This window comes from Moschus berezovskii, chromosome 9 (assembly GCF_049115385.1).
Source record: "Moschus berezovskii isolate FMDL1 chromosome 9, NW_MosBer_1.0, whole genome shotgun sequence".
Classification (NCBI taxonomy): Eukaryota; Metazoa; Chordata; class Mammalia; order Artiodactyla; family Moschidae; genus Moschus; species Moschus berezovskii.
The window spans coordinates 38675692-38694786 of record NC_142468.1 but is presented as its reverse complement, the minus strand read 5'-3'; the positions used below and the strand labels follow the sequence as shown (position 1 = coordinate 38694786).

The following is a 19095-nucleotide window of genomic DNA, read 5'->3' as shown; positions in this document are numbered from 1 at the left end:
CCCAGCTCCTAACTGTGTAGCAGAATGACTCACCTTCTGAACAACCCACTGCACAAGGCCCAGGTAGTAAAGGATGGACATCACACATCCAAAGAAAAGGATGATGGGTAAGGCCTGTAATGAGAATGATGGGGCAGGCAGTGAGATCCTACAATGAACATGCCATAAGCAAACTGTGTTTCAGGTGTGTAAGATAACTTCCCATCATCCCAAGTGCAGCTGATACAGTATAGATACTCAGTGGATATTTAAACACAAGCTAGTTTAGGAATATATTTTAAGTGTATTGCAAACTTATGCCATCAATACTAAACCACAAGAAGATGTTTTCTGAACCTTCCTCTCCCACCCCTATTTCATTCACCCCTCTCCCACCTCTTGCACTGAACAAAGGGCAAGAGATTGATGCTGCTTCCTACATGCTGCTGCTGCTGCTAAGTCACTTCAGTCGTGTCCGACTCTGTGTGACCCCATAGACGGAAGCCCACCAGGCTCCCCCGTCCCTGGGATTCTCCAGGCAAGAACACTGGAGTGGATTGCCATTTCCTTCTCCAATGTGTGAAAGTGAAAAATGAAAGTGAAGTCGCTCAGTCGTGTCCGACCCTTAGCAACCCTATGGACTGCAGCCTACCAGACTCCTCCATCCATGGGATTTTCTAGGCAATAGTACTGGAGTGGCTTGCATTGCCTTCTCCGTGCTCCCTATATGGATGGGATCAAATCCTCTTCTTAGGGTCATTGGTATACAGACTGTGATTTCTTGGACTTATGTCTTCATCGTCTGTTTTATCCCTCTTCCAACTCCCCACCCACCACCACTAACCCTCTTTCTTGCTCATGAAACAGACATGACCTGAAAAGCAAAGACATCTTTGACCAGAACATCCCCAAAAACGAAACTGGAGCCAGCCACTGTATAGCTGAGGAAAATCTGAAATCAAAAAGGAGAGAGAGATAACAAGAGTCAAGTCATGAAAGACACAAAGAAGATAAGATCAACCTCATGTATGACTAGGACCTATTGCTGCTGCTGAAGTTGGCCTCCCTTTGACAGCATGGGAAGCAGGCTATGTCCCTGTGAGCTACTCGGTGAAGGACAGAGGACTCAGAAGTTCAGTTATCTTTATTTCTATGCTTAGCTGTACCCCATGTACTCTCTCCTTTCCTACCAGATCTCCCACCACCATCATTAACAAGACACAGTGTGATCTCATGCTTTCCCCCAACCTCCTTTCTCTAGGGTTTGCAAAGAGCAGTGCCCTCACATTCAATTTCTCATACCTGAACCTGTTTTCCCAGCCACTGAAATGCATTAAATCCAGGATCAGTTCTGATGACCAAGATCCCAAAGACAAACTGAAGACCTAGGCCCCAAAGCACTGCCCTCCAGGACACCTGGGAACAAAAAGAACATTATTCCAATGTGAGTTCTAAATCAGACTTGTTAATTACCTGGCTGGTGTTTTAAACATGGGTACATGTACTCTGGAACCAATTAGGATGTTAGCAGTAAATCTGCGGTAAGATGGGAGCAGAGAGAATGTGGTACAGGGCAGTGATATACAAAGAGCCACGTATATCTATATGTTTTTTAAACTTACACCTACAGGTTAGATCTCACACAGACACAAACACACATACATATAAAAGCATCATAAACCAATACTTTAGTATTACTATGTGCAGTACAAGTTGATTCTCTACTGTATTCTATTTTCTTTCTTTCCTTCTTTATTTTTTGTTTTGTTTTGTCTTTAACACTGGCCTACATCCACGAAATTGATATCAAGACTCAGTTTGAAAAGAAGTGGTCCAGGGCCTCTTAGAACCTTAAACTTCACTTAAGAGCAAAATTATCAAGGGAGAAAATTCCAGAGATTGTTAAGAACTTAGTTCTGTGCCTTTGTAATCAATACTTAGCACATGCGCTTTGTAATTAATAACACATGGTCCTTGGCTAGGTATTACTATGCCCACCCCTGCAAATTCAAACTCACTGCGCTATGGTGTTTGGAGCAGGCAAAGAGGATGATGATGAACATACAGATTCCCGCAAAGGAGATCAGCTGCTCTGGCCTTTGGGCTGTGTCCAGAGCCAGCCACAGGATAAGGCCAATCAAGGAGACTCCTGCCAACACCCTGGAGAGGGAATTTCAGGATCATGCCATCAACTCGGTGAATGAATAAGAAATAATCAACTTAACCTCTAAAAAACAGAAATTCATCAAATGGATAAATTCATCAAAAGGATAAACACAATAGGTTAGACACAGAGACATGTCTTTAGAACCATTCGTCTGGTGGTTTCCCAGTTACCACCTCTCCCCTCCCCTCAACTCTTTTACTCACAGAAGGAAGCTCAAAGAGTCCAATCTGAGGACATAAATCTCATGACTTCCTCAATCTATCATATCAGTAACAAAAAAGACTTATTCTTCAAGATTACTCTAATGCAAAACCAAAATATTTTAAAAAGAAGGAAAAGTCCCCCATGGATCTCCACCCAGTTTCCAACCACTTGAAGGGGCAGATTAAAGGCTAAGCCACAAATCAACGACTTGTGGCCTTATGGTCCTTTGATGTACCAAACATGCACAGTCAATACACAAATTAGTCTCCTCAAGTCTGAGTGTTGGAGTCATTTCAGTTCAAGGAGTAAGAATTGGAGGGCAAATCACATGTGAAAAGAAAAGAAAACCAAAGCACACACACACTGTCCACTGAGATGCCGCAGGAACAACAGTGACAACAGGACAGATGACAGGTCAGGGTTGAATATTGGGGCTGTTCTCTCTGTGAACTCAGAGTGAATTAAATCTGGCTTCCAGACTCCATCCTGCTAATGAAGACAGTACCTCAGCTCTATCTCTTCAGTGTCAAATAAATCAATGATCCAAAATTTAGGCTGTAGTCTAGGGTGTTTCTCCAAATGATCACTGTTGCAAACATTCTTAACAGCTATTTTCTGTGCATCCATTAGACAAAAGGCAGAAAAGAGGAACATACTGGGAGTCTGAAAGTCATTCTCTCACCCCAGATCTGTGATCAAAGGACAAGTGCGTGCCACAGTTAGTTAGATGAGCTGTGGCTGCTGTAGCATTTGGTTCAATATACACTAAACAGTGCTAAACTCTAGATACTTATAAGACAACTGTGGGTGCAGGAAGTCTGGAGGACTAGAGTGGGAAAAGAGCATAAAAAGTATCCAGAAATTAAAGGGAAAACACGTGAGCATCAAATCAATTTCACAGTTTAATTCAGCTATAAGACTCTTTGCCTTGATTACTTCCATGGAGAGGAATATGGTTTTTCTCATTTCTGACACCAGCCCTGACAATAAAACAGACTAACCCTTGCCTGAAATGTAACCCCTCCTGACCTGCAAGCAATATTAAGATAGGAGATTGTAAGAAACTGGACTAAGTTCAGTGCTCAGAGGCCCACTGCTATTTGCTCTCTGAGCCTTAGTTTTGTAAAGTATGGGAGAACTTTTCTCAGGCAGCTCAGAAACCAGGAAAGGAGGAAAAGGGTAATGGATTGGGGTTTAAGACAAGTTGTGGGACCAGGGATATTGAGATTATCTTACCATTTCATCCAAAACTTCAGGCGGGAGTTTTCAAGGGGCTTGAGATATCTCGTCAATTTTTCACCAAAGAGCCTTTTCAGAAAGCGGTGAACCAGGACCAAAAGCACCAAACAGGTGAGGACGAACAAGGCCAGGGCCCTATGGAAATCCAAGATGCAAGCTGCCAGGAAGTAGGCAGCATAAGCTAAAAAGAGAAAGTACAAAGTAAGGATCAGCAAGGCAGAGACCCTAGGAACCAATGAAGACTGAGTCATGAATGTCTGGGTAAGGCAGGAAAAACCCTCCAGCGACCTTACCACCAGCCCTGTTAGACTGAGCTGCACTTCCCAACGCCAGGGTAGATGGCTATCTGTTTTCTTGGGGGATTCCAGGGAGTAACCAACTTAGTTTGAATGCTGCATATTTTAATTTGTCCCTGATGAAATCTCATTCCTTTCTATTTTATCTGGTAGCCTCTTTCTATTCCTTGGTATGGGCTTGATCAGCACCTACTTTTATACACTTAAAAAATCATCTTTTCTCAAAACTTTATAACCCCAGTCATTTTAACCTTTCCTCTTGAGCAGAGCCATGGAAGCAGGCTACTACTAGGAAGTACAGCCATATGGTCCTCATTTTATGGCTCTCTGACTCACCCCAAAATATAATTTTTATTTTCACCATCCCAGCTGCCTCTAATATTGATGTCAAAGCCCCATACATCATGACAGCATATTTTAAACAGAGGTTGCCTATGTGTTTTGTTTGTTTATTTGGTTGGTTGTTTTTTTTTTTTGCTGTGTCTCATGGCTTGCACGATCTTAGTTCCCACACCAGGGATCAAACCTGGGGCCGTTCCAACAGTAAAAGTGCTAAGTCCTAACCACTGTACTGCCAAGGAATTCCCAAAAGGTTTACTACCCTTTAGAAACATTTTATATCATTGATCTTGTCAGCAAACCAGCAAATAAGTAACATATACTACAGGCTTTTTTCATAGACTACAAGAACCACACCCTTCATCTACTCAAGACACTAAAATAGAGACAAGCCCAGATTCTTAGAAATATTTAAGTCTATTGAATAGTACATTTTGAAAAACAGCTTATTCTCAGATTTTACTTATTCCTAGAAGTACAACCCTATACATTACAACTCACGTCGCGGAGAGTCGGACACGACTGAGCGACTGAACTGAACTGAACAAGAAGTTAAGAGCTATACATTGTATAGCCCTTTAGATCAACTTATGAATAAATAGCTTCTTTCCATCTAGTAGTAGTCTGGACAGAAGGTCACATTTCTGAAATGACTGTGTCTCTCACTTCCACAGGTTCTCAATACCTTACCCAAACACAGCAGGCTCAGCAGGATCTTCTTGAACAAGTCAACATGTGTTTTACAGAAACTTCTTGCCCTGGTGAAAGGCTGTAGGGTCCTCCTGATGAGAATCCAAAAGTTAAGATAACAAAAATTACTACATCCTGTTTGCATCAATTCCCAGAACTTAGATGATCCAGCCTGAGGAAGAATTTTCTCTTAAGAAATTCATCCAGGGGAAGTTAGGCAGTGTTCCAGCAACGTCAAAAAGGCTGGGTCAGCCTTGCCAATGGGCAGCAGCTCAGGACATTCCTACCCAGCCTGGACTAACAATATCCCTGATATTGTTAGTCCAGGGGAAGAGCAGGAAGACACTCTTGGACCTTTCTGTCCTCTGGAGACAAGGGACTGCTCAGCTTCCAGATTCAAAAATGAGCCTATCATTCTGAAAGAAAATAAAAACCACACAAATCCACAGCCCTAAGCAGTCAATCAGACATGCACTGACGGACCAGAAGGAAAACACTACCATCCCCAAGAATCCCACCCCCCAAGAATCCCATCCCTCAAGAATCCCACCCCCAAGAATCCCTGGCTAAGAGGACCTGAGAGGAGACATCCAGCAAGTAGGTCTTCTCAAGTTTAATTTAACAAACATTTATTTAGTGTTTTATACATGCTGGACTCTTTCTAAGAATTTAAAAGTAGTAACTCACTGACTCCTAATAAGAACTCTTGAAGTGGTTACTATTATCATTCCCATTTTACAGATGTGGAAACTGGAAAGCAGAGAAGTACCTTTCCCAAGGTTGTGGACTTTGTAAGGAGCATAGACAGAACATAAACTCAGGCAATGTGGCTTCAGAATCTGAGCTCTTAACCATCTTTCTATGCTGCATCTTACCTAGGCCCCAGGCTCATGTCCTCAGCACACTGGAATCATATTAGCATAAAGCTCTAATTTCCAAATTCTCAGAAGATCCAAAGAAGATGAGCCCAGCAAGAAGGTCTCAACTGGCCATCATGTTGAGACAGAAAAGCTTAGCCAGGGCTGGGACCAACCACTAGCTCCAAATGCCCTGGGGACGTGGCTCACAGACTAGTATGTTCTATGGCTGCCTCTACTATCTAACACACTCCTCTCTCTTTCTTCTCCTTTTTTACTCTTTCGTCAGAGAGTCCAACACTATGTCAATTGAGTAGAGTGTATATTATCAGATATAGGTAAAGGAGAAAATATTCCTTATCACCCCCTGACTTAATCAATCCAAGAGGACACCTTGCCATCACCTTATGACCACAATGTATCATTTCCTGAGAACTACCAGAAATCAGTGAAGAATTCTCATTTCTGCAAAACCCATGAACAATCTGATTCTAAAACATCAATTTAGAGCTGAACTTCTGTTTTAAAAAATTAAAATTGAAAAAAAAATCATAAGGGACACTTCAAAGGAAAAGAGAAAATAAGATCTCAGTCTCTTAAACCAACTGAGAAGCAGTGCATAGAGGTATGTGCACAGGTATTCATGGTCCTGGCATCTTGTTTGGCCCACGATCTTGCTAACACGGCCAAGCTCTTTATATAATGGTTCCGTTTGAGAGTTAGTAACTGTGTTATATGCAGAAGCTGAATTGAGAAAAATAATCTGTCTGGTAGATAGTGACACTTGACACCTTGTTCATAACTTGCTGTGACGTCTGTACCCACTGATAAATTCTCCAGGTGTTTGTATGGAAGGCTTTCCAGACATGGACTAATAATAACCTTCTCATTCACATGCTTACTGCCTGCAGCCTCAGGTGACATCATGAGAAAGAGTAGGGTAAGGATGTTAGGTAGTGCTAGCTCAATACTGCATTAGTGGCACCATAGGTCAGGGCTAGCAGCAAGAGTGTTCATGCATTTTTCTCAGTGACCCTTTCTACAAGATGTGGAAACTCCCCTTCAAAAAATTCATCTGACTGTTGGCAGAGGGGTCCTGGGCAAATCCTTGCTTGCCTGAGCTTGAAGTAAGAACCAGAAGAAAGGAAATGAGTGAACCCAGTATCAAATGACGGTCTGAGTAAAGGGCAAGGGTTCCAGGTAGAAGTGACCAGAATCTCTTCAAGGAGTCCAAAGTTTCCATTTGATAATAGCAAAGAGTTCAAGATAGCAGAGTAAAAGGATATGCACTCATCTTCTACAAGAACACCAAAATTGTGTTGAACAACCACTGACAGGAGAACACTGGAACCCACCATAAAAAGATACTCCATTTGATGACAGCATAAAAAGAACTGTACTGGGTACCACTTTGCCAGATTCAAAGTTGTGCATACAACTGGCTTAAAACTGGATGTGCAAGACTGCTGGGAAGTGTTGCAGAGGAGTTCAAGAACAGTTACCAAAAGTGCCCAAGGGAGAATGGTGACTGAGAAGCAAAAAGGCTGTTAACAAACCAAAGTGGAAAGCCAAATAGGAGTTGGAAAACCAACAAAGGCAAGAGAAAGGTCTCTCAGATGGAGGTCAGCAAAGCTACAATGGAAGCAGAGACTCTGTGTGCCTGGGGATGACCAGTGCTGAGACCATCAGCCTAGGTAGAGTGAGAAGGGACCTTAAATCAGAACACAGATGGGCTTAACTGCTCAGTTGTGATGGACGTGTTGCCTTGGAAAAGAACTCTCTCTCCACACAGGACCCAAATCTTTACTTGATGAGCAATAAAAAGTCAGATTTCTTCGCACTAAGAATAGAAATTCAATGCCAACAGTCCAGAAAAACAAGAAGGACCTAGTTAGTGGCATTTTCAACCAACTATCTACCTAGCCTCAACTTCTTCCTTCCAGAGGTCTTATCCCTCCAAGTTAGAGATAGCTGGGGTTCTGAGAAGCAGGAGAGTCTTCCCAGTAAGGCTTTCTCTCATTAGAGAGTCATGATTCTCTCCCCAGTGGCCCTTGTGGCCCAGCGCTTTAGTTCCACTATTAGAAAAACTTTCTCCAGGTTTCTACCACACGACTAATGCCCATCATGGAGTCCCTATGCTGTACAAGCTGTCCCTATTTACACCTTCTTTCAGTGATTTCAGTAGGAATTTGAGGACAAAGGAGCTCTGGTTCATTCAGCAGTTGAATTCATGCTCAGGTTCTAATGAGAAAAACAAGAGAAAACTGGAGGGGTCGGGGAAGGAGTTCCCAGCAAGGATGGGCTGCCTAAAGTTCTTCACACAGGACTTACATTGACATGCAACTTAGTCCACCCAAGATGTCCTTCCGTACCTCCCTCCCAGTAACTTGTGCAGTTCACATCCACCCGTTTATCTTGCCATTCCCACCCATCCCTGTGAGGCTTACCACCATCCTCCCAAGAAGTTAGAACAGTCACTCTGATAGGGCAGCCAGAAGAAACAACAGACTTAGTAGGAGCAGCTGGGTGGCTAGAAAGAAAAGCGAAAAGGAGAAATGTTCAAGAAGGAGGCAAGGTTGACGACATTCAGTGATATGTAAAATCAGGTTGCGTGGCAAATAAGATGGCAGTAAACAGGTGACTGGTTCTGTTTGAAAAAGCCATTTACAAGAGAGTGACTAGATGAAAACAGAATTGCAGGGGTCAGTGTGAGCATATATGGACTACTTTAAAAAAAATAATTGCCTCCGAAGGAAAGAAAAACCAGATACTATTTAGTAAGCACTTTTTACCAGGTGCTGCAAGAATCTGTCAATCACCCACCCCCAAAAACCACAAGGCTAATGTTATGCTCATAAGTGAGGAAACAGTCTGCTGGCAGAGTTAGAATTTAAAACCCACCTCTTTCCATTACCCCATGTAACTTCTAATTAGACACATAAGACTGGAATACCAGAACGACGGACCATTCCAGAATTCCAAAGTTATAATTGATAGGAGAGTACAGAAGAAGGAGTGAATGTCGAACAAGCTTTCACAAGAAGAGAACAGATGAACTGATCCAAAGGTAAAGAGGAAGGCGCTTGCCAAGGGGAGTCAGAAGAAAAGGCTAGGGTACCTCAAGAGGAGGAAAAGTATCCAGGAGTGAGCCTAGCATTTTGAAAGAACAGTACGATTTACTGTTGCTGGGAAGCAGGGAGCATGTGGACGGATGCTGGGAAGAAAGCTTGTAAAAACAGAAGCCAGGTCATTTAGACTTTGTCTTGTAGAAAGGAGAGACCCACTGAAGAACTTAAGCAAGGTAATAACATAGGCAGGTTTCCCCTTTGGCACAGTGGTAAAGAATCCACCTGGAATGCAGGAAAGGCAGGAGATGCAGGTTTGATCCCCTGGGTCAGGAAGATCCCATGAAGTAGGAAATGGCAACCCACTTCAGTATTCTTGCCTGGGAAATCCCATGGATACAAGAGCCTGGTGGGTTCCAGTCAATGGGGTCGTAAAGTGTCAGACACAACTGAGCATACACAACAGAATAACAGAAGCAGATATGCATTTTCTCAGTTCAGTTCAGTTCAGTCGCTCAGTCGTGTCCAACTCTTTGCGACCCCATGAATCACAGCACGCCAGGCCTCCCTGTCAATCACCAACTCCCGGAGTTCACTCAAACTCATGTCCATCGAGTCGGTGATGCCATCCAGCCATCTCATTCCCTGTCGTCCCCTTCTCCTCCCACCCCCAGTCCCTCCCAGCATCAGAGTCTTTTCCAGTGAGTCAACTCGTCGCATGAGGTGACCAAAGTATTGGAGTTTCAGCTTTAGCATCAGTCCTTCCAATGAACACCCAGGATTGATCTCCTTTAGAATGGACTGGTTGGATCTCCTTGCAGTCCAAGGGACTCTCAAGAGTCTTCTCCAGCACCACAGTTCAAAAGCATCAATTCTTCAGCGATCAGCTTTCTTCACAGTCCAACTCTCACATCCATATATGACCACGGGAAAAACCATAGCCTTGACTAGACGGACCTTGGTTGGCAAAGTAATGTCTCTGCTTTTTAATATGCTATCTAGGTTGGTCATAACTTTCCTTCCAAGGAGCAAGCGTCTTTTAATTTCATGGCTGCAATCAGCATCTGCAGTGATTTTGGAGCCCAAAAAAATAAAGTCTGACACTGTTTCCACTGTTTCCCCATCTATTTCCCATGAAGTGATGGGACCAGATGCCATGATCTTCGTTTTCTGAATGCTGAGCTTCAAGCCAACTTTTTCACTCTCCTCTTTCACTTTCATCAAGAGGCCTTTGAGTTCCTCTTCACTTTCTGCCATAAGGGTGGTGTCATCTGCATATCTGAGGTTATTGATATTTCTTCTGGCAATCTTGATTCCAGCTTGTGCTTCTTCCAGCCCAGCGTTCTCATGATGTACTCTGCATATAAATAAAAAAAGCAGGGTGACAATATACAACCTTGATGTACTCCTTTTCCTATTTGGAACCAGTCTGTTGTTCCATGTCCAGTTCTAACTGTTGCTTCCTGACCTGCATACAGGTTTCTCAAGAGGCAGGTCAGGTGGTCTGGGATTCCCATCTCTTTCAGAATGTTCCACAGTTTATTGTGATCCACACAGTCAAAGGCTTTGGCATAGTCAATGAAGCAGAAATAGATGTTTTTCTGGAACTCTCTTGCTTTCTCCATGATCCAGTGGATGTTGGCAATTTGATCTCTGGTGCCTCTGCCTTTTCTAAAACCTGCTTGAACATCTGGAAGTTCACGGTTCACATATTGCTGAAGCCTGGCTTGGAGAATTTTGAGCATGACTTTACTAGCATGTGAGATGAGCGCAATTGTGCGGTAGTTTGAGCATACTTTGGCATTGCATTTATTTGGGACTGGAATGAAGACTGACCTTTTCCAGTCCTGTGGCCACTGCTGAGTTTTCCAAATTTGCTGGCATATTGAGTGCAGCACTTTCACAGCATCATCTTTCAAGACTTGAAATAGCTCAACTGGAATTCCATCACCTCCACTAGCTTTGTTCGTAGTGATGCTTTCTAAGGCCCACTTGACTTCACATTCCAAGATGTCTGGTTCCAGGTGAGTGATCACGCCATCGTGATTATCTTCGTCATGAAGATCTTTTTTGTACAGTTCTTCTGTGTATTCTTGCTACCTCTTCTTAATATCTTCTGCTTCTTTTAAGTCCATACCATTTCTGTCCTTTATCGAGCCCATCTGTGCATGAAATTTTCTGTTGGAATCTCTAATTTTCTTGAAGAGATCTCTTGTTTTTCCTGTTCTGTTGTTTTCCTCTATTTCTTTGCATTGATCGCTGAGGAAGGCTTTCTTATCTCTCCTTGCTATTCTTTGGAACTCTGCATTCAGATGCTTATATCTTTCCTTCTCTCCTTTGCTTTTCGCTTCTCTTCTTTTCACAGCTATTTGTAAGGCCTCCTCAGACAGCCATTTTGCTTTTTTGCATTTCTTTTCCATGGGGATGGTCTTGGTCCCTGTCTCCTGTACAATGTCACGAACCTCCATCCAGAGTTCATCAGGCACTCTATTTATCAGATCTAGTCCCTTAAATCTATTTCTTACTTCCACTGTATAATCATAAGGGATTTGATTTAGGTCATATCTGAATGGTCTAGTAGTTTTCCCTACTTTCGTCAATTTCAGTCTGAATTTGGCAATAAGGAGTTCATAATCTGAGCCACAGTCAGCTCCTGGTCTTGTTTTTGCTAACTGTATAGAGCTTCTCCATCTTTGGCTGCAAAGAATATAATCAATCTGATTTCGGTGTTGACCATCTGGTGATGTCCATGTGTAGAGTCTTCTCTTGTGTTGTTGGAAGAGGGTGTTTGCTATGACCAGTGCGTTCTCTTGGCAAAACTCTATTAGCCTTTGCCCTGCTTCATTTCGTGCTCCAAGGCCAAATTTGCCTGTTACTCCAGGCAAATGCATTTTCTAGACAGAAGCAAAAAGGCAAACTGGTTGTCTAAGAAGGCCTTACAAATGGCTGACAAAAGAAGAGAAGTGAAAGGCAAAGGAAAAAAGGAAAAATAACCCATTTGAATGCAGAGTTCCAAAGAAGAACAAGGAGAGATAAGAAAACCTTCCTTAGTGATCAATGCAAAGAAATAGAGGAACACAATAGAATGGGAAAGATTAGAGATCTCTTCAAGAAAAATAAGAGATATGAAGGGATATCTTTCATGCAAAGATGGGCACAAAAAGGACAGAAATGGTATGGACCTAACAGAAGCAGAAGATATTAAGAAGAGGGGGCAAGAATACACAGAAGAACTGTACAAAAAAGGTCTTCATGACTCAGATAATCACGATGGTGTGATCACTCACCTAGAGCCAGACATCCTGGAATGCGAAGTCAAGTGGGCCTTAGGAAGCATAACTACCGAACAAAGTTCATGGAGGTGATGGAATTCCAGCTGAGCTGTTTCTTTTTTTTTTTTTTTTGAGCTGTTTCAAATCCTAAAAGATGATGCTGTGAAGGTGATGCACTCAATATGCCAGCAAATTTGGAAAACTCAGCAGTGGCCACAGGACTGGAAAGGTCAGTTTTCATTCCAATCCCAAAGAAAGGCAATGCCAAAGAATGTTCAAACTACCAAACAACTGCACTCATCTCACATGCTAGCAAAATAATGCTCAAAATTCTCCAAACGAGGCTTCAACAGGACGTGAACCGAGAACTTCCAAATGTTCAAGCTGGATTTAAAGGCAGAAGAACCAGAGATCAAATTGCCAACATCCTTTGGATCATCAAAAAAGCAAGAGAGTTTCAGAAAAACATCTATTTCTGCTTTATTGACTACGCCAAAGCCTTAGACTGTGTGGATCACAACAAACTGTGGAATATTCTTAAAGAGATGGGAATACCAGACCACCTGACCTGCCTCCTGAGAAATCTGTATGCAGGTCAAGAAGACATGGAACAACAGACTGGTTCCAAATAGGGAAAGGAATATATCAAGGCTGTATATTGTCATCCTGCTATTTTAACTTATATGCAGAGTACATCATACGAAATGCCAGCCTGGAGGAAGTACAAGCTGGAATCAAGATTGCCAGAAGAAATATCAATAACCTCAGATATGCAGATGACATCACCCTTATGGCAGAAAGTGAGGAGGAACTAAGGAGCCTCTTGATGAAATTGAAAGAGGAGAGTGAAAAAGCTGGCTTAAAACTGAACATTCAGAAAATGAAGATCATGGCATCTGGTCCCATCACTTCATAGGAAATAGATGAGGAAACAATGAACACAGTGACAGACTTTATTTTGGGGGGCTCCAAAATCACTGCAGATGGTGACTGCAGCCATGAAATGAAAAGACTCTTACTCTTTGGAAGGAAAGTTATGACCAACCTAGACAGCATATTAAAAAGCAGAGATGTTACTCTGTCAACAAAGGTCCATCTAGTCAAAGCTATGGTTTTTCCAATAGTCATGTATGGATGTGAGAGTTGGAATATAAAGAAAGTTGAGCACTGAAGAATTGATGCTTTTGAATTGTGGTGTTGGAGAAGACTCTCGAAAGTCTCTTGGAGTGCAAAGAGATCCAACCAGTCCATCCTAAAGGAAATCAGTTCTGATTATTCATTGGAAGGACTGATGCTGAAGCTGAAGCTCCAGTACTCTGGCCACCAGATGCAAAGAAGGGACTCATTGGAAAAGACCCTGATGCTGGGAAAGATTAAAGGCGGGAGGAGAAGGGGACGATAGAGGATGAGATGGTTGGATGGCATCACGGACTCGATGGACATGAGTTTGAGCCAGCTCTGGGAGTTGGTGATGAATAGGGAAGCCCAGCGAGCTGCAGTTCATGGGGTCGCAGAGAGTTGGACACAACTGAATGACTGAACTGAACTGAGACAGATCACTCTGGAGGCAGTGGGATGGGTGACAGGCTGGGGCGGTAAGGAAGTAACTGAGGGTGCAGGGGAGGTGCATGCACAGGAGGTGAATGCACAGTTGTTTGAGAAAGAGAATCAACATTAAGTGAAGGAAAACTGGGATGACAAATGAAGCTCCTGTGGAGAGTGACTCAGTCAGGATGCTAACAGGCACCCAAAGAGAGGGGACAGGAGAAGAAACAGACCTGAGGAGGAAATGCGAGTTTATCTATCTTTGTATGCCTAAAGTCCAGCCCAGGGCCTGACTTAGTAGAAAAATATCACACCTATGCTGAGAGGAATTTCGTTTTAATGTTAAATATGAAGTATATACTCCACATCGAGATGAAGATGTTTGGTAAGTGGTTAGATATATAGGTCAGAAGCTTAAAACAAGATGCAGACATCAGACGTGGCTTTATGAATCCAGACATTAAGTGCAGGAATGAGAAGAAAAGACAAAAACAGGCTCTGGAAAACAACAGACAAGAAGAAACATCCAGAGAGGCAGTAGAATGAAGAGGGTATAGTTCCATTAAAATCAGTAAGTGGGGACTTCCTTGGTGGTCCAGTGGTTAAGAATTTGCCCTGCAATGCTGGAGATGAGAGTTCCATCCCTGGTAGGGGAACTGAGATTCCCCATGCCATGAAGCAAGCAAGCCTGCGTGCCACAACTACTGAGCCCATGAACACTGCAATGAAAGATTCTGTCTGCCATAACCAAGACCCAACACAGCTAAATAAATAAATATATTTTTTAAAAATCAATAAATTAGTTTCCAGAAAGAAAGGATCAGAAGGGTCATGCTGCAGAGATGACCAATGAAAGTGTGTATACATTGGACTTGGTAAGTAGGTTTTCACTGCTCACTTAACTAAGAGAATTTCAGCTGAGCAGTGATGGTGAAAACTAGATTGCATTGGGCTGTATTGATTGGGGAGGTGAGAAAACAGAAACAGCAAGGAAATCCCACATTTCTAAGAAACTTGGCCATGAAGGAAAATGATATCACAAATTTGAGGTAAGGATGATTTTTGGTTTTGTTTGTTTTATTATAAGAGGAAAGAAATTTGAGTACACTTATAGATTGGGGGAGGGTCTAATGAGGAAGGAATAACTGAAGAAGTAGGAAACAGAGGGCCCTTAGAAAGGGCTAGAGAAGGATAGATAAGGAGATTAAGAAGATGGGTAAGGGGCTTCCCTGGTGGTCCAGTGGTTAAGAATCCCCCTTCCCATGCAGGGCACTCAGGTTCCATCCCTGCTGAGAGAACTAAAAAGCTACTGAGCCCACACTCTAGAGTCCATTCTCTGCACCAAGAAAAGCCCGTGCACCACAGTAAGAAGACATGCTGCAACGAAGAGCCTAAGCAGTCAAAATAAAAAAAAGAAGAAAGGTAAAGAGGTTAGTTTCAGAGTCAGGGAGAGTAAGCTTTCTGATAAAGGAGGGAAAAAGATAGGGATTCATGCAGGTGCAGGTATATTTAAGTCGGAACATATAGGAAGATAACAATGTTTAAACGAAAATAATAATAATATTATAGTATACAAGACTGATGCTGAAGTCGAAGCTCTAATACTGTGGCCACTGGATGCGAACAGCCAACTCATTGGAAAAGACCTTGATGCTGGGAAAGATAGAAGGTAGGAGGAGAAGGGGATGACAGAGGATGAGATGGTTGGATAGCATCACTGATTCAATGGACATGAGCTTGAGCAAGCTCCGGGAGATGGTGAAGGATGTGGAAAGGACAGGGAAGCCTGGCGTGCTGCAGTCCATGGGGCTGCAAAGAGCTGGACACAACTGAGTGACTGAACAAAATGTAATCTATAATGTATGGAAGTAAAATGTATAAACATAAACAATGGTAATATAAAGGCTGGAAAGGGACAAACAGAAGTAAACTATTATAAAGTTCTTATACTATATATGATGAGGTATAATATCACTTCAAGGTAGACTTGATAAGTTGAAAATATATACCACAAACTCCAAACCAACCACTAATATAGCAAAACAGAGAGTTATCCCTAATAAGCCAACAAAGGAGATAAAATGGAATCATTGAAAAATATTCAGGGAGTTCCCTGGTGATCCAGGGGTTAGGACTCCATGCTTTCACTGGTGAGTGCCCACGTTCAATTCCTTGTCGATTATAGAAAGCTTACTGTCAACTCATAAAAATGTGATATATAAAATTAGTGGAAAAACAAAAATACAAAGTAGTAATGTCCACACTGATGTATATCAACTGATATATACCCATTTGAATATAGAAGTGAAATTTTGGAGAAAAGAAATTTAAAAAATTAAGCTTGCTTACTCTATGAAGTCACTGAGTTAACTCTCAAAAATAAAGAGAAAAAAGAAAACATATATCCATATATTCCTTTTAGAAACTATCCAATATCCTCTTCTAAGCTTCTCAATGTATGGCTTCTGTGTGTTTTTTTTTAATAAATACAGACTCTTTTCCACACCAGGGAATACGGCTTCTATCTAACCTATTTTACCCCAACAACTTCTACAGACTTTACTTCCATGATTACGACCATGACCAAATTCAAAGTCTGTTCCCACTCCTTCCTTGACTATTGTTACACAGAACATTGTAGATTAATTGTACCTTCATCCTTGACACTTTTTTCTCTTTTGACTTCAGAGATTGTATTTTTTGAATTTTACTATCTCTTTTGGTGGTTCCTTCTCTGGTCTTTTTAAATTTCTGATTTCTCTTTCTCCTCATCCCCGTATCTGAGTATTTCAGAAGAGCTATTTTTTTTTAATTCTATGGGGGAATTCCCTGGAGGTTCGTGGTTAGGACTCAGCACTTTCCCTGCTGAGGTCCTGGGTTCAATCCCTGGTCATGGAACTAAGATCCTCCAAGCTGGGTGGTGCAGCCAAAAATAAATAAATAATAAAAAATTATAAGCCTCAATTTTCTAATTGAAAAAGGGGATGAAAATTAGTATCCACCTGTTGTGAAAATTAAATGAATTAATTACATAAAGTAGTCTGTACAATAGTAGATACTCAACAATTGTTGGTTGTTGTTATTCTCATTGTCATTATTTTTGTTGCCAGTCCAACCAATGCTGATACTACTGAACTCATTACTTATGGCCCAAGTATATTTAACAATTAATGACATAAAAATAGATAGGTGCACATGGTAATGGCAGATGGCTATGAATCTTGTTGCCACAATAAGATCACAAGCTCTTGAGAACAGGGCAGGCCTGACCTCTTCGAAATCCACTGACCACACTAGCCAGCCCTAGGCCCCAACTGAATCAATGCTGGAACACCTGTACCTCAGTTGTGTGGAAGGTTCTAATCCAACCCTGTGGCTGTGTCCTCGCTCTTCAGTCCTCTTGCTTCCCTCAGGATTTATCCCTTCTTCCTGTAAGCAGAGGTAGAATTGAGGTCAGACATAAGGCCCTGCCAGGGGTGACAGGGATTGTGAGCAGCCAAATACCCTACGTGAAGCCATGTGTCAGTCCACAGAGACGTGCAGAAACTAAGCTGGTGAGTTACCGTGAGCTCCAGCCCTGGGTTCTCTATGCCAGTCTCCACAGTGGACAGAGCAAAGGCCTCTTTTCCGTTTGTTTTCTCCATCTCCTATTCTCCTGAAAGACAAATTCAGAGCCAAGAGTGGAAGATTAGTTGTTCTGTAATGTAAGACTGGATAGAACTTTTAGGGCCAGTTATCCACAGAAAGAACAAAACTAAAAATATGTAAAGATTTAGCTGACTTCTTTAAGGACTGAGAATCGATAAGATTGGAAGTATAATTCTAAAATAATGAAAAACGAAATATAGACTTCTACTTTCTACTGTCAATAGCTAAGGAAGGGGATACATCCTAGAAGAGAAATGAAGGGTAGGGGAATTGACATGAATCAGTGGCTCACAAAGGGCTCCAGGACCTGGACTAAAAAGGACAGTCTTCAGTTCCCTTGAGGAAAAGCAAGAGGGCAACTACTCCTGTTAGCCTCCAGGAGGCCCCACTGAGCTGTATTAAGAAGAAAACAAGGAGGCAGAGGACTGGGAAGACCACAGCCCACAACACATTGCTGAGAAAACCAAGATGAACAGACTTTCAAGTTCCTGACCATAATGCAGCATGACAATCATTTCTGGAGTATCTAAGAGAGTTCTTCATGAGAGAAAAGAAACCTACACATGGAAAAATCAGGATGAGTGTTAGTTATCTACAATAAAGAAAGTTTCAAAACAAAATGAGAGAATAAAGAAATAAAGCAGGACTTCCCTGGTGGTCCCCTGGTTGAGAAACTGACAGCTAATGCGGGGCATGCAGGTTCAATCCCTGATCCAGGAAGATTCTACTTGTTGCAGAGCAGCTAAGCTTGTGTGCACAAGAACTGAGCCCTTGCTCTGGAGCCTGAGAGCCACAACTACTGAAGCCGTTGAGTCTAGAGCCTGTGCTCCACCACAAGAGAAGCCACTACAACAAGAAGCCCATGCACTGCAACGAAGAGTAGACCCTGCTGGCCACAGCTAGAGAAAGCCTGTTCAGAGCAGTGAAGATTCAGCACAGTCAAAAAAAAAAGGTACAAGCTCATTTACTAGAATCATCTATTTAACAAAAAGAAACAAAACAAGCACTCAAGCCTCACTATAAGCAACCTTTATCTAAACATTCGAAGTCATAATACAGGTTCATCTGAGACTCTTTTTTACTTTGTAGAAATTTTCCTTTCCTATGGAATTGTATTTTGTTTTTGTTTTACTGTGATCCTTTCAACCATTTAAATATAATTTCATTAAACATCATAAACAGACAATTTTTGTCTTATAAATCAGGGCCTTCCTGCATAGATATAGACCTACTTGAACTTGGTCTCAGTAGGCTCAATTAAAAAATCTGGCAAATCAGGTTCCTGCCCTCCCCCAAAATGATTACTTACTCCAGTTTGTAGATTTCTTCTGGTGCCTCAGAGAGGACAGAAAGAACTCAGTTCCATGCCACCCTGACTCTGAAGGGACGGGCTGGGAATGAGGGAGGCTGATTTCCTGATTGGCTCATTTTGCCCCTGGGCCCTCCTTTGCTGTGCTTGCCCTTGCCTGTAGAGGAGGAGGGCAACTCTCAAGTTAAATATTTATATGCTTTAAAGACTGTTTTGCAGGGTCAGGTCTAAGAATTCTGCAGGAGTTCCTAACAGACACTTCAGTAAAAAAAGCACTGCCCAGTACTGAACTAGGCACAGGGGAGAAAAATAAGTAGAAGAAAAGTAAAAGAAAGATCTCTGCCCTCAGAAAATGGATCCTCATTTGGTACTGTTTGAAGACAGTTCCTAGAAAACAACAGAACACAGGACTGCACAAGATTTGATCCAAATGACTGCTAGGAAGTCTTGTGCTAATCCACTTAACAAACATTTAAGTACTCACG

The 19095-nt window shown here is 42.1% G+C and overlaps 1 protein-coding gene across 1 annotated transcript in view; it reads right to left on the bottom strand.

Moving 5' to 3' along the window:
* The window catches only part of SLC28A2 (solute carrier family 28 member 2), a 33760-nt gene extending 16452 nt beyond the window's left edge, over window positions 1–17308 (bottom strand). The window contains exons 1-8 of the mRNA XM_055436185.2: window positions 17217–17308; window positions 16994–17082; window positions 4915–5006; window positions 3587–3770; window positions 1998–2139; window positions 1282–1395; window positions 854–931; window positions 34–114 (exon numbers count right to left, since the gene is read on the bottom strand). Coding sequence (XP_055292160.1) covers window positions 34–114; window positions 854–931; window positions 1282–1395; window positions 1998–2139; window positions 3587–3770; window positions 4915–5006; window positions 16994–17082; window positions 17217–17297 — 861 coding nt within the window. The 5' untranslated portion in view covers window positions 17298–17308. The remainder of the gene's footprint in view (window positions 1–33; window positions 115–853; window positions 932–1281; window positions 1396–1997; window positions 2140–3586; window positions 3771–4914; window positions 5007–16993; window positions 17083–17216) is intronic.
* Window positions 17309–19095: the final 1787 nt, after the last annotated feature.